Source organism: Passer montanus, unplaced genomic scaffold, assembly GCF_014805655.1.
Source record: "Passer montanus isolate IOZ18808 unplaced genomic scaffold, ASM1480565v1 scaffold159, whole genome shotgun sequence".
In the NCBI taxonomy this organism is placed as follows: Eukaryota; Metazoa; Chordata; class Aves; order Passeriformes; family Passeridae; genus Passer; species Passer montanus.
This window is the reverse complement of record NW_024363049.1, coordinates 425,900-439,917: the sequence shown is the minus strand read 5'-3', so window position 1 is coordinate 439,917 and position 14,018 is coordinate 425,900. Positions and strand designations below refer to the sequence as shown.

Here is a 14,018-nt window from a genome sequence, read left to right as displayed (position 1 = left end):
ATTGCCCAGCAATGCTCATTCTGTGCCTTTGCTTTTGGCTGCTGTGAGTTTTAGCTGCAGGGACCTGATTTTTCATAGAGGGCATGTGCCAGGTACCAAATGTGTTGAGAAGTGCCAGTGAAATGTGCCCAGATATTTTATTTCTGGAAGGAGGAGATAAAATTGCTGGTTTTTCTCATCAGGAGAGCAACACCCCCCATCCTTCAGCCCCTTTTAGAGGAGGAGTTTTCTGTGAACTCTTGACCCTTTCCTTGTACCTTCCCCAGTTTCTGCAGCCTCTGGGGCAGAATCTCACTGGCAAATCAGCTTCTTCCCTGTTAACCCTCCCAGGAGGTTCTGTCCTCTCCCTGGAAGCCACAAAGGGACCCCAGGGGAAATATTTCCCATCAGAGTGAGACTCTGCTCTGCATCACGAAGCACTTGCAGGAGGAGCAATAAGGCTGCCTGGACAATCCTAATTTTGGCATTTCCTAACCTTTGAACCCTGTAATCCTATTTAGGTGCTTCTTAACATAATTATTCAGCGGTTTAATGTAATAATTCTGCTTTTTATAGTCCAGTGAAGGTTGAAACCCCTCTGTGCCAGGGTAGGCGATCATGGGGGTGGCACCATGATCACAAAATCTGCTGTAGGGGGGTTGAATTTGTTTTGCTGGGTATCACAGGGAAGCTGTGGGGTGGTGGGGATTTTGGGAGCCCTCAGTGTGTTCTGAGCCCTGCAGGGACACTCTTAGTGTCCAGGAACATCCACCTGGGTGCTCTGCCTGCTGTTGCTCTGGCGATGTGGCCGGGGTGACTGCAGCAGGGAAAACATATCCCCTGAGAGTGGGGGAAAGGAAACGCATCCCCCGGGAGCAGGGAGAAGGGAAAACAAATCCCCTGGGAGGTGGGCAAGGAAAGAACAGATCCCCTGGGAGTGGGACTAGGGAAGAACACGTCCCCTGGGAGTGGGGAAAGGGAAGGACACATCCCCTGGGAGCCAGGCGAGGGAAGAACAGATCCCCCGGGAGTGGGGAAAGGGAAGGACACATCCCCCGGGAGCCAGGCAAAGCCAGCGGGGCTGGGGGGGCCGGGGGGATGCTGGGGCTGTGTTCCATCTCCTGACTGCAGAGCCCAGGAGAAACCCGTCTGTGCGCTGGCAGCACCCGGGCAGCCCCGGGGATGTGTGGATGAGCGGGTGCTGCTCGTTCTTGCCCCGGGAGCCGCAGGTGTGGCTTGGAGCCGCAGTCACCCCTCGGTGGGCAGTGCCGGGTCGGGTTCCGACACCGGGAGCCATCTGGAGCGAGGGTGGGAAGTTTGGGAAGCCATCTGGCTGGGTGTTGTAGTGCTAGGATCGGTCCCGCAGCCGTCTGGCTGGGTGGTGTCGTGCTGGGCGTGGTCCCGCAGCCGGCTGCGCGGGGAGCTGCGGGGGGAGGCCGGGGCTGCGGGAGCTGCGGGAGCCGCTGCCCCTGCTCCGGCTCTGAGCGCTCCGTGCCCATCCATCCCCGCCGGGGGCACGGGCAGCGCTCCAGCAGCTCTGCACGGGACATTGATGAGCTCTGGGCTTGTCCACACGGGAATATGGGCCAGAAATGGGTGAGGAGCTGCGGGAGGGATCCTGCATCCAAAGGGTGTCCTGGGGGATCAGCCAGGGATTGTCCCCGGCCCGAGGCTGCCAGAGCTCCAGGAGCCTTTGGACAGCAGGGATGCACAGGGGGATTGTTGGGGGTCTGTGCAGGGCCAGGAGCTGGACTGGGATGATCCTGGTGGGTCTCTCCCAGCTCAGAATATTCTATTATTCCCTGCTGGGATAATGCACTGGCTGTGCCCCCCTCATTTGGGAACTGTGAAGAAGGACCTTGTCGGTGAGCCTTGTGAAGGAGATCCTGGCTCCAGAGCCACCTGCAGCACAGCTCCCCTCTTCCAAGAGCCCTGACAAGGGGAAAACGTGTTGGGAATGAGGCACGGAGCTCCTGTTCCCTGCAGGAAACTCCTGACGGGATGGGATGGGATGGGATGGGATGGGATAGGATAGGATAGGATAGGATAGGATAGGATAGGATAGGATAGGATAGGATAGGATAGGATAGGATAGGATAGGATAGGATAGCAATGGAATGGGATGGGATGGGATGGGATGGGATGGAATTGGATAAGATAGCAATGGGGCTAGCCAGAGTAAGAACATGGGATGTTGGGCTGCACAATCCCAGCTGTTCCAAGGGTGTCTGAGGAGGGAGGGGAGCAGCAGCACTGGTGCCTGGAGGAAGCAGCTCCGCAGGGAAGTGGTATCTGGAGGGAGCAGCGCTGTAAAACATGGAACCTGGAGGAGATGGCTCCACTGCAGCAGCGCTGCCTGCAGGGAAGGCAGCAGCGGGGGGAGGCAGCACCTGGAGGCAGCAGCAGCACAGAACATGGCACCTGCAGGACGTGGCACCCTGGGGGACCCGCACCTGGAGACAGCAGCGCCGTGGGGGATGGCACTTCCCAGGAATGGCGCTGCAGGGAATGGCACCTGGAGGGAGCTGCGCCGTGGGAGAGCTGTGCCTTGGGGAGTGCGCCGTGGGGGACACACCTGGGGGGACACACCTGGAGGGACTCACCTGGGGGGACACAGCTGTGAGGAGTGGCGCTGCAGGAGAGTGGCACCTGTGGAGAACATTGGCACGGCAGGATGGGGCCTGCCAGCAGCTCTGCCATGGGCAGCGGGGAGCCCATGGGAGTGTTCCTGTAGGAGCCATGGTGCAGGAGAACCAGGAATGGTGAAGTAGGGAATGGTGCCGACTGCCAAGAGCTGTGGGGCGGGAAGGGAGTCCTTGTTGCACAGGGAGGAGGGACAGTGCTGCTGGGAGGTGATGTCATGGGGGGCCACCACCCTCAGGGACATCCCAGAGGAGTCTGCAGAGCACTGAGGGCTTGGAATGGGAGAGGAGGTGTTTCCAGGTGTCCACAGCATGGTGGCCAAGCTGCCTCTCCTGGGAGTCCTGCCCCTTTCGCTGGCTCAGGATGGACCTTTGGAACCCCTGGCACCCCGGGGTGCAGCGTGGGCCCTGCTCCATCCCTCTGTCCCCAGGGCCAGCACAGTCAGGGCTCTGGGACTCTGCTTTTGGGGCAGCTGGCTGGAATGAGTTCTCCCCAGGGAGGGAGGAAGGCTCTTTCTGATCCCTTTTCTCTTTTCTGATGCTTTGGGAAAGCATCTGGTTTTCCTCCCAGCTGCTCTCCCCACACTCCCCTTCCCCACACCACCGAGCCTCTCCAGTCCCTCCTGGCATGCTGTGCTTCCCTCCTCCCCTTTCCTGGGCTTCTCTGCATCCTCTGCCATGCTCTGCTCTGTCATAACCCCATTGCTTCCCCTCCCAGAGCTGCTCCAGCACTTCCCCTCCCTTCCAAGACTTCTCCTGTGCTGCATCATCCATCCCTGCTCTCCCTGCACTGACGCAAGTGGAAGACACGGGAGGACCAAACCAGGCTGGGGATAAAAACCAGGCTGGCATAAAAAACATGCTCGGGGCTGGCTCAGCCTCTGCTTGGGCTTGCAGAGGGTGAGAGAACCTCTGCCCATCTCCTGCAGGAGATGGAAGCGCTGCTGGCTGAGCCTGCTGCTCTTGTCTTGTTCCCAAAGTGCCCCAGAGCTGTGCTGGAATCCCCCAGGAAGGTTTTGGAGGAGCCCTGTGACCAGATGAGCTCCTGCCCTGGGTGGGGAGAGAGGGAGACAGGAATAATTAACAGCAGCACCAATTTGTGCCTCTTCCCAGAGGAGCCAACCTGGCATCTCTGAGGGCATCCTGGTGTAAAACCCCAACCTTGCTCCCCAAGAAACCAAAGGGATCTGGCTTTTCCTGCCCTGGGTTCATCCCTGAGGAGGAGAGCACCTGAGGCAGCTGACATGGGGATGCCAGAGAGAGGCAAAGCTGCAGGAACTGGGGAGCCAGGAGGATGTGAGGGTTGTGAATGCCCAAGCAACCACTTCCCTGCCTGGGAAGCACAGTCTGGTGGCTTGGAATAACCAGGATGGGCCAAAGCTCAGGAAAACACGGCAGCTGCACAAAACTTTACTTGGTGTGACTGGGACACCCTGATACCAGAGAGGGTGTGGCCATCCTCTTCATCCCTGGGAATGTTGTCACATTCCAGGGCCTCAGAGGCACAAAAGTGTGTTTTGAGTGGAGGAGGCTCAGAAATCCCGAGTACCCTTTGTGCACCCTGAGGTGTGGGCCTTTCTCCTCACCACCCCACAAAACTGGGGAAAATCCCTGGGCAAAATTCCCACCAAGGAGGGAACTGTGCTTGTCTGGTGGCACATCGGAGTCCCTGAGCCACTAGCATGTGCTGGGAATTAGGCCATGGGGTCGTGTTTTCCCAGTCCCAGCTATTCAGGAATTCCACCCTGCCCTGTTCCGGGCTCATGGCACAGAATCCGCTCCTCAGTGGCTCTGCAAGCAAGGGGACAACACTGGAAAAAGGCTTCAGTGCCAGGAGCAGACAATGGGTAGAGCAGAATAAAAGACCCTGAACACAGCGTTCCTGCTTGATCCTGCCATTCCCAAGCTGCTGCTGGCACGAGGAAATCTCCGTAGCTTTGTTCCCTGCAGAGGTGGATTTTATTTGAGTCCTGCCAGTCCCCTCTGTGGGCTCGGCAAAGCTCCTTCTGCCCCAGGAAGAGGGGATGGCTCCCATCCACTCCCCTGGGAGCACAGAGCTCCAGGGCCTTTCTGCCAGAGGAAAGGACATCCAGGAGGAAAGCTGGTGAGGAAAGGATGGTGATAATTCCTCATGGACACAAGGGGAAGATCACAGAACATGACCTCAAAATGCCCAAGCCACTGCGAGAGCATCCTGTGGTCCTGAGAGGAAAACCTGATGAATCCTCTTGGATTCACATTCCATTCTCTGCTCTGCTTGCCCAGAGTGGGGATGAAAACGGAGCCGTTGTGCCTCTGGTTTTGTATCTCACGTGGGAGAGAGAGTCAAGGCAATTCCCCAGGAAATGGGCCGCTGGTGCATGGCCAAGGACGTGCCCTGCCAAGCTGTGCTCTCGTGCTGCCCATGCCACCGCCGTGTCCCCTGGGCTGCTTTGTGCTGCTGCTTTTGTCCCCGCAGTGTGAGCATGGCTGTCCCCCGCGCCGCGAGCAGGGCGGAGCATCCTGCTGGGATGTGTCCGAGTGTGGATTCATGTGTGTGTCCATGTGTGTGTTTATCCACACGTGTGTATCCCTGTGTGTGTTCATGGTCCCCCGCGCCGCGAGCAGGGCGGAGCATCCTGCTGGGATGTGTCCGAGTGTGTATGTCCATGTGTGTATGTCCATGTGTGTGTGTCCATGTGTGTGTCCATATGTGTGTATCCATGTGTATGTCCATGTGTGTGTCCATATGTGTGTGTGTCCATGTGTGTGTCCATAGGTGTGTATCCATATGTGTGTATCCCTCTGTGTGTATCCCTGTGTGTATCCCTGTGTGTGTATCCATGTGTGTGTCCATGTGTGTGTGTCCATGTGTGTGTATCCATGTGTGTATCCCTGTGTGTGCCCATGTGTGTCCATATGTGTGTATCCATATGTGTGTATACATGTGTGTATCCATGTGTGTATCCCTGTGTGTATCCTTGTGTGTGTATCCATGTGTGTATCCCTGTGTGTATCCCTGTGTGTGTATCCCTGTGTGTGTATCCCTGTGTGTGTATCCATGTGTGTATATCCATGTGTGTATCCCTGTGTGTGTGTGTCCATATGTGTATCCATGTGTGTGTATCCCTGTGTGTATCCACATGTGTATCCCTGTGTGTGTCCATGGGTGTGTATCCATGTGTGTGTATTCATGTGTGTATCCATGTGTGTATCCCTGTGTGTGTCCATGTGTGTGTATCCATATGTGTGTATCCATGTGTGTGTATCCCTGTGTGTGTATCCATGTGTGTATATCCATGTGTGTATCCCTGTGTGTGTGTCCATATGTGTATCCATGTGTGTGTATCCCTGTGTGTATCCACATGTGTATCCCTGTGTGTGTCCATGGGTGTGTATCCATGTGTGTGTATTCATGTGTGTATCCATGTGTGTGTGTCCCTGTGTGTGTCCATGGGTGTGTATCCATGTGTGTGTATCCCTGTGTGTATCCCTGTGTGTGTATCCCCGTGTGTAGCCATGTGTGTATCCCTGTGTGTGTATCCATGTGTGTGTCCATGTGTGTATCCCTGTGTGTGTATCTCCGTGTGTATCCATGTGTGTATCCCTGTGTGTGTATCCCTGTGTGTGTCCATGGGTGTGTATCCATGTGTGTGTATCCATGTGTGTATCCCTGTGTGTGTATCCCTGTGTGTGTACATGGGTGTGTATCCATGTGTGTGTATCCATGTGTGTATCCCTGTGTGTGTCCATGGGTGTGTATCCATGTGTGTGTATTCATGTGTGTATCCATGTGTGTGTATCCCTGTGTGTGTATCCCTGTGTGTATCCATGTGTGTATCCCTGTGTGTGTCCATGTGTGCGTGCACAGCCCAACCCCTCTGCGTGCCCGAGTTTCTGGTGTCACCACCCAGGTGGCTCCCAGTGTCCCGTGTGAGTCCCGCCAGGGCTGCTGGGCTCCAGGGAGGATGAGGATAAAGCCGGAGCAAGGAGTGAGGGAGGAGCAGCAGTGGCGGAGCAGCCTCCAGGAGGCTGGAGCAGGGCCAGGAGAGGCCGAGGAGGCAGCGGGGAGCAGGGGGACAGGGGTGGCAGAGGCTGAGGGGGTGTGGAGCCAGGGCTGTGCACTGATGTGACGCTGTCGTCCTTTTTCTGCCCCTCATCAGAGTCCCCTGAGCGGAGCAGGCTGTGAAGGGGGGCTGCCATCAGGTATGTCCGTGTGGCTCCCGCCAGGATGTCCCAGCTGCCAGGGGGAGCTCCCGTGGGTGCCAGGGATGGAACGTGGGCACAGGCCCCAGGGGGGAACTGGGCTGCCTCAGCCCCCACGGAGGGTTTGGGAGCATCACTGGGGGCTGGTTTAGGGCAAGATGTGCCCACACAGTGGTTGGCTGCTGACTTCACCCCTTCATCCATGCCAGTGTCAAGCATTCCCAGCATTGTCTGGAGCCGTCTCCTGCATCCTGTGTGTGAAAGCTGTGCCAGGGTGACTCGGGTGTGTGGCAGTCCCAAACTGGCGGCAGGAGGGAGCCTTGGCCAGGGCAGAAACCCCACCATGGTGCTCTGGTTTGCTTCTTTCCAGGGCTCAGGAAGTGCCTCTGGGTCTGCTCTGCTTTTGGGATGAGGGAATTGTGTGGACCAGTGTGTGTCCCGTGGGAAGGGGGAGCCCCACAGGTCTCAGGTCCCCAGAGATCCTTAGTGTCTCCCTCCATCAGTCTGTCAGTGGATGGGATGGAGAGTCCACAGTGGTGGAGACATGCAGAGGATTTTTGGGAACCATCTGGAAGTCCAAGCAGCCTCAAGGTCATGAGCAGCCCCTGCTTCCACCCCAACATCAGCACCAGGCTGGATCTGCTTGTGGCAGCAGGCAGTGACATGTCCTGGGGCACTCTGTGGTGTCCCAAACTGGGGCAGAAATCAAGGAATGGCTCGTGACTGGGATGGATCTGGGAGGGACACTCAGCTCTGCATGGAAGTGCCAAATTCTGGCCTCAGAAGCCTCGTGATAGGTGCTGCCTGTGCCAAGGACACCTGGCCAAGGCTCAGGGACACCTGGGGGTGGCTGGTGTGTGAGGACACCAGTATGTGAATTGGTCTAACTGGTGCTCAGTGTCCCGGCTGTGCCAGGAGCAGGGAGCTGTGGTGCCCTGGGGTGCTGGGCTCCCTCGGGGTTTGGTGCACAGGGCACCCCACGGCATCACCGGCCTCTCTCGGGGTGGGCATGGCTTTGCCTCCATGTGCTTGGGGATTTCAGGCTCCGCAGGGGACCAGGACTTCTGGCTGGGCTTGTGGCTCCTGCTGAGGGTGCCAGGGGAGGCTGGAATGTGGAATTTGGGCCTGGAATATCTGGTGGGAGCAGGGCAGGGATGCCCGAGGATGCTGCCCAGGACACATGGCTGTGCCTTGGAGCTGACTCCAGGGCAGTTCTGTCTCTGCACAGTGATGCCATGGGATGCCACAGTGCCCAATGGGAATTCCTGGAGCTTAGCAGGTTCCAGCTTCTGGGATCAAGCCTGGTGTGGCAGCGTGTGTCCTGTGGTGCAAATCCAAGCTGTGGAGCCTCCCTGTGCAATCCTGGTGTCCAGAGGGGCTGGCCCTGTGCTCTGCCTTCTGTTTCTCTGTGGCTTTGGGTTTCCCTCCCAGCTCTGCTTTGCTCCCATTTTTTTGTCTGTGGGTCCAGCTCCTGGGGTGTCCATGGGTCCAGCTCCTGAGGTGTTCATGTAGGTCCGGCTCCTGGGGTGTCCATGAGTCCGGCTGTCCCTCCCAGCATGGGTAGGATGGAGATGTCCAGTCCCTGCTGCTCATCCCCGCATCCTGAGAGGGGGTTCCCAAGGTGGGGTTCCCAAAGTGGGGTTCCTGAGGCAGGGTTCCTGAGGCAGGGTTCCCAAGGCGGGGTTCCTGAGGCGGGGTTCCCAAGGTGGGGTTCCCAAGGTGGGGTTCCCAAGGAAGGGTTCCCAAGGCAGGGTTCCTGAGGCAGGGTTCCCAAGGCGGGGTTCCTGAGGCGGGGTTCCCAAGGTGGGGTTCCCAAGGAAGGGTTCCCAAGGTGGGGTTCCCAAGGAAGGGTTCCCAAGGTGGGGTTCCTGAGGCAGGGTTCCTGAGGAAGGGTTCCCAAGGTGGGGTTCCTGAGGCAGGGTTCCTGAGGAAGGGTTCCCAAGGTGGGGTTCCCAAGCCGGGGTTCCCGAGGCAGGGTCCCCAAGCTGGAGTTCCCGGGGGTAACGCCGCTGTCCCTTGTTCCTCGCAGATCTCCGGCCTCTGCCTGATGTAGCCATGACTGGGACCTGCACCCGGGAGTGCACAGAGTTCGGCCACTCCGACACCTGCTGGATGCCTGGCCAGTCCTCCCCCAGCCGCAGGCCCAAGAACGCCCTCAAACTCTCCACTTTTGTGCCTTACCAAGACAGAGGGAGTCAAGAGCAAGTCGGGAACGGCAGCCCCAGACTGTCAGAAGAGCGCAGCACCAAAATGGCCAACCTCCGCCTGCTCCCCACGTACAGTGCCTTCTCCAGTAGTAGCCATGAGCCCTGCAAGGACTCTCCCATGGAGGAAATTCCTCTCACCCAGACCTCGGACTTCCAGCCAGCCACCACCCCCTCGGCCCAGACCACCAAGAGGGAGATCTACCTGTGAGGCTGGGCGTGAGGGGCAGGGAGCTGAGGCCAGAGGAACATTTTCCACTTTGATGCTTTATGGCTCCGACCCTTCTCCAAGGCAGGGGGCTCTGCGGGGAGTAGGGCAGGGCGAGGCAGGGATGAGAGGAGAGCCTTTTTAACCCCGTGTTTCCCGGGGCTGGGGGTGGGTGGGGAGGGTGAAAAGCATCCCAACCCCGATTGCCGAGCATCCCGAACTGCTGCCGGGGAGGGCTGGGCAGGCTCCTGGTGCGGAGGGCACGGAGAAGGGAGAGAAGGGCTTACGTACCAAAGGTCCACGCAGAGCTGGTGGAGTTCCTGGGGCATAGGACGAGGAGTGTCCCCCAGCACGGGGAGCCAGCTGCCTGTCTCTTTGCTGTAGACTCCTGTAAATACGAATCTTATAGGAATGACATTCAAGTCCTGCCTGATCGCAACTTTTTATTGTCCTTGAAACAAACAAAAAAGAAAGACGTTTAAAGAGAAAACAAAACAAAACAATGAGAAAAAAAAAGCAGACAAAAAAAAGAGGAAAAAACAAAACAAAACAAAAAAAAAGAGAAAAAAATAACAAACCACAGGGAGCAAGTTCCAGCTTTGAATGGTTTTCTGCGTGGAAGAGCCCCTGGGAGCGCAGCGTCCGGCCCGCACTCATGTTCTATATTGTAAATAGAGATGTGATCAGTCCCTGAAACAGCAGCTGGGGAGCTGGAGGAGAGGGGCAGCATCCTGGCCGGACTGTAGGGACTTTGCTGTTTTTCAGCCTGGATCTCTTTCTGAACGTTGTCACTGTGCCCACAAGCTGCAGGGTCCCTAGGGACTGCCCGGTGCCATAGCTGGGGGCTGCTTTGGGGGTGGGGGTGTCCCCGGTGGTGGCCCTGCGCCTGGCGGGTGGAGGAGGGGTGGGGAAGCCCCCAGTCAAGGGACCGGCTGGGTCCGGGGAGGGGATGTCCCCAGGAAGGGACCGGCTGGGTCCGGAGAAGCCCTCAGTCCGCCTCTGCTGGCAGGGAGGTCGCCAGTGGCTCCGGCTCTCGGCCCATCGCCTCGGGCCTCCTCCGGGGCAGGGGATGCCCACGAGGCCAGGCTGTGCCGTGCCCTCGACCTCCGTCCCATCCGCCTGTAAAGCCACCATTGCCTTTGTGAGGAGGAGCTTTGTCTCAGGGTCACACCGGGGGCCGCCGAGCCCCTGCCCGCTGGACTCCGCTGCCCTTAGGCCACAGGGCCACTCTCACGGGGTCCAGCTTTCTCTTCCATTGTCAAAGGTCCACCGGTCTCCCGGCAGGTCCCCGCTGCCCCGGCATCCTCAGCTCCCATGCAGGGCGGGGGGAGAGGAACCCCTGCCCCTACAGGGCTTCCCGAGGGGGACCCCTGGCTCTGTCGCCGCTCCCTTGGCAGCCGGGGCACAGCCCTGGTTTTGGGGTGCACCCCTGGCCGGAGGGGTCCGGCGACTCTCGCCTCATTCCTGGGTAGCCCTTCCCCGTCTGGGCCGCGGGAGGGGCCGTGCTGCACCCTTGTGCTTCCCGTCTCCAGCTCTGGCACCTTCCTGAGGGAGCGAGGCCGGCAGGACGGGCCCGGGCCGTGCCCGCGGGGCTGGCACGGGGCTCCGGGGCACAGGGACCCCGCAGGCCGGGGCAGGGCCTGCCCTGCCATAGCTGTAGTGCCTGTCGGGACCCCCTGCCCAGCCTCTCCCCCCAGCACCGTGCTCTGAGCAGCTCCTCTCGCCCCGATGGGGCGGCGGCAGGCGCAGCCACCTCCCCGTGCGGCTCCCCGGGGGGACCCGGTGCCAGCCGAGCCCGGGGGGCAGAGGAAGGGCGGCAGAAGGCGCCTGCTCGCACCCGCTGCCTCGTGTCCCTGGTGCCCCTCGTGCCCCAGCCCTGCCTTCCCCGGGTGGCACCGCTGCCACCCCGCATCCCCGCGGCCCCGGCAGCCGGCGGTGCCAGCCGGAGGAGGCAGGACCCTCCTCCCGGCCTCCCGCTGCTGCTCCCGCCCGGCCGGGGCCCTGGAGCAGGGGGATGCTCCCGTGGGGCTCCCGCCGCCCGCCCGGCCGGGATTCCTGCTCTGCCCTGCGGGGCCGCGCTCCCGCGGTGTGGCTGCCTGAGCAGGTGCCGCTCCTGACCTTGTTTTTATTGTAGCTCTGTAGTTTCAGGGCCAAACTGGGCAGAATGTGCAATTTGGCCGCGCTGGCCACGATCTTTGACTCCACTGCCGACTCGGCTGCTCACGCCTCCCCTGGGCCCAGGCAGTGGCAGTGTCCAGTGCCCCTCTTGGGGACCCCCAGAGAGCCACATCCCGGGGGGGCTTGTCCAAGACCACCTCATCCCGGCGGGGGGCTCCCTACCTTGTGCTGGGGTCTCCAGAGGGATCCCGAGGCTGGAATTCCTGTGGCTGGAATCGCTGTGCTGTCTCCTGGAGCACCTGGCGAGGTCCTCAGTGCGAGCACGGTGCGGAGGGAGTGCAGGGGGGTCCCCGGGGGTGGGGATGGGTTTGGGGGTGGCTGAGTCCTGTGGGGGTGCACAGAGGGCTGGCGGGGGGTTGAAGGGGAGCACGGTGAGGCCAGGGTTGGGTGTATGGGGCACAGAGGGGTTGGGGGTCTCGGGGCACTGGTGGGCGTGTGGGGAAGCCCAGAGGGGGACAATGGGACCGGGGCCTCAGCGGGGTACCAGGGGTGCAGGGGGATGGGTCCCTGGGGAGGAGAGGGTGCCGGCCATCAGTCCTGGGAGAGGGGTTTGAGGGGATTTTTCCCGGGGGGAAGCTGCCAGTGTCGCTGGGGATCAGTCCTGGGGGAGGGCGAGGACGAGGTGCTGTGGGAAGAAGCTCATTTGCACAATTATAAGCCAGAAGGATAAAGCCTCTGTGCGCGTGGGGGGAGGACAGCTCCCCACGGGCTCCAGTCCAGACAAGCACAGGGAGGAGGAGGGTTCACTGTATCTCACACTGCACTAGGACAAGCCAGGGGGAAAACCAAAGGTGGGAGCCAGGGAGCAGGCGGGCTGCGTGGGAAGGATCTAAGCGACCCCTTTGTAGCTCTTCAGTGTTGGTTCTATTTATACGAGATTTCATTTCCTTGCTTGTGATGCCTTGTTTTTTGTACAGTTTTATGTACATGCAGGTGTAGCTTTTCTAAAAGGAGAAATCCTATGGCAGAGTAAAGTCCCCCCACTATTTTTCAGATGGTGCCCTATGTCTAAGGCGACGCCTCTTGCTAAGGTTGTACTGCTCAATGTGTGATGCATTTCCCTGTGCGGGGAAGCCTTTGGGCCTTGGGCTTGGTTTTCCCCGGGCGCTGTGAGCACAATTGATTCCCTTGTAACTCTTTCTGTTCGGAGCCGTGAGCATGACACCGTCGTGATGCCCCTTTCCGTTCTCCCCTGTTCCGTTCGTTTGCTGAGCTGTCAAGATGACCAACTCCATTGTAATTAGCCCTTCCTAAAGCTTTACAATAAAAGTGTGAAAACCCGGCTGCTTCTGGGCCTGCCTGCTCCTTCCCCGCCGCCCCCTGAGCACCCTCAGGGGAAGAAAGACCCGGAGGCTTTGGGATCCACCTGCCTGCCTGCCCTGCTCTTGGCTCCCTGTTTGCCAGCCTGAGGCTGTTCCTGCACAAGGACAAGGAAGAAAAGCCCCCAGAGCAGTGTCCCACAGACCAGGCTCCTGCAAGGCCAGGTTGGATCATCCTGCTCCAGTGGAAGGTGTCCCTGCCCATGGCAGGGGGTTGGAGCTGGAGGAGCTTTCAGGCCCCTTCCAACCCAAGCCATTCCGTGATTCTATGATTGATTCTATGATTGAAACCCCAATATTTCAGTGAAAAAACACCTCCAGCCCCAAGGCTGCCTGCACCTGTCACCAGCCAAGGTGGGAATCAGGGAAAATCCTTTCCAAGCTCTCTGGACCCTCTCCCATCTCCACCACCACTCCTTGGAGACTTTCTCTGTTTGCCACCATTTCACCAGCTCCTTTCCCAGGCATTAATGGGGGTTTGGGTATTTCAGACCCTTTGGAAGCATCTGGGCCCCTCCAAACCAGGCACATTTGTGGCTGTTCCCACCCCAGCTGCAGGGAGCTCCTCCAGCCCTGGCTGTGGGGTTTCCCTGGCTGCCTGTGCACAGGATCCCAATGATCCTGGGTGGTTTCCTGGCTTGGGGTAGGGCTGCTCCCCTCTCTGGGGGGTTCCATACAGGTGTGGCACATCTGGGCTGTGCTGAGCTCACACACAGCCTCGCACCTCTCCCTGCTCAGCTCTGGGCTCGCTGTGGTTGGACCACCAGGCAAAGGCTCCTTCCCAGCTTGGAAGACTCCAGGAAGGAGGAGTTCCCACGTGGAGATGAAGCTTGGTCTCCCCTTTGCAGAGACTCCTTCTGAGCCATCCCCTCCCCAGGGCTCTGCAGGGCCATCAGAGGGGATCCAGTGCCCCCAATCCTGAGGGGTTGCCCCTTGTGCTCACACCCGGGGGGCTCTCAGCTGCCCCTCAGGGCAGGACCAGGCCAGCTGGGAGCAGGGATGAGTCCCCAGGAACCCTGTATGAGTCCCCAGGGACCCTGTATGAGTCCCCAGGGACCCTGGGCAGCCCCCTTTGCTGCCATTCCAAGGAAAGAGGGTCCGGATGCTGAGGGTGGTGAGGGCAGAGCTGCCCCCAAAACAGGTGACCAAAGGGAGTTTTCCTAAGCAGAGACAGCCCCAGGCCCTCCCTGTCTGTCCTGAACGTTCCATGCCCTCACACTCCCTCCTCCTCAGCCATCCCAGGATATCCAGACCCCTCCCTGATGCCATCTGTGCCTCCTTCCCCCCTCTGCTGGCCCTGTCC

The 14,018-nt window shown here is 59.5% G+C and overlaps 2 protein-coding genes across 4 annotated transcripts in view; one reads left to right on the top strand and one right to left on the bottom strand.

Annotated features, from left to right (window-relative positions):
- The window catches only part of PCDH1 (protocadherin 1), a 63,289-nt gene extending 50,607 nt beyond the window's left edge, over positions 1–12,682 (top strand). For 2 of the 3 annotated variants that reach the window (XM_039702729.1, XM_039702727.1), the window contains exon 5: positions 8,836–12,682. In XM_039702729.1, coding sequence (XP_039558663.1) covers positions 8,836–9,221 — 386 coding nt within the window. In that variant the 3' untranslated portion in view covers positions 9,222–12,682. Of the gene's footprint in view, positions 1–6,763; positions 6,807–8,835 lie in introns of all 3 variants that reach the window. The other variant, XM_039702730.1, reaches the window with a different exon arrangement.
- The window catches only part of ARAP3 (ArfGAP with RhoGAP domain, ankyrin repeat and PH domain 3), a 437,919-nt gene that overhangs the window by 212,825 nt on the left and 211,076 nt on the right, over positions 1–14,018 (bottom strand). The window lies entirely within an intron of this gene.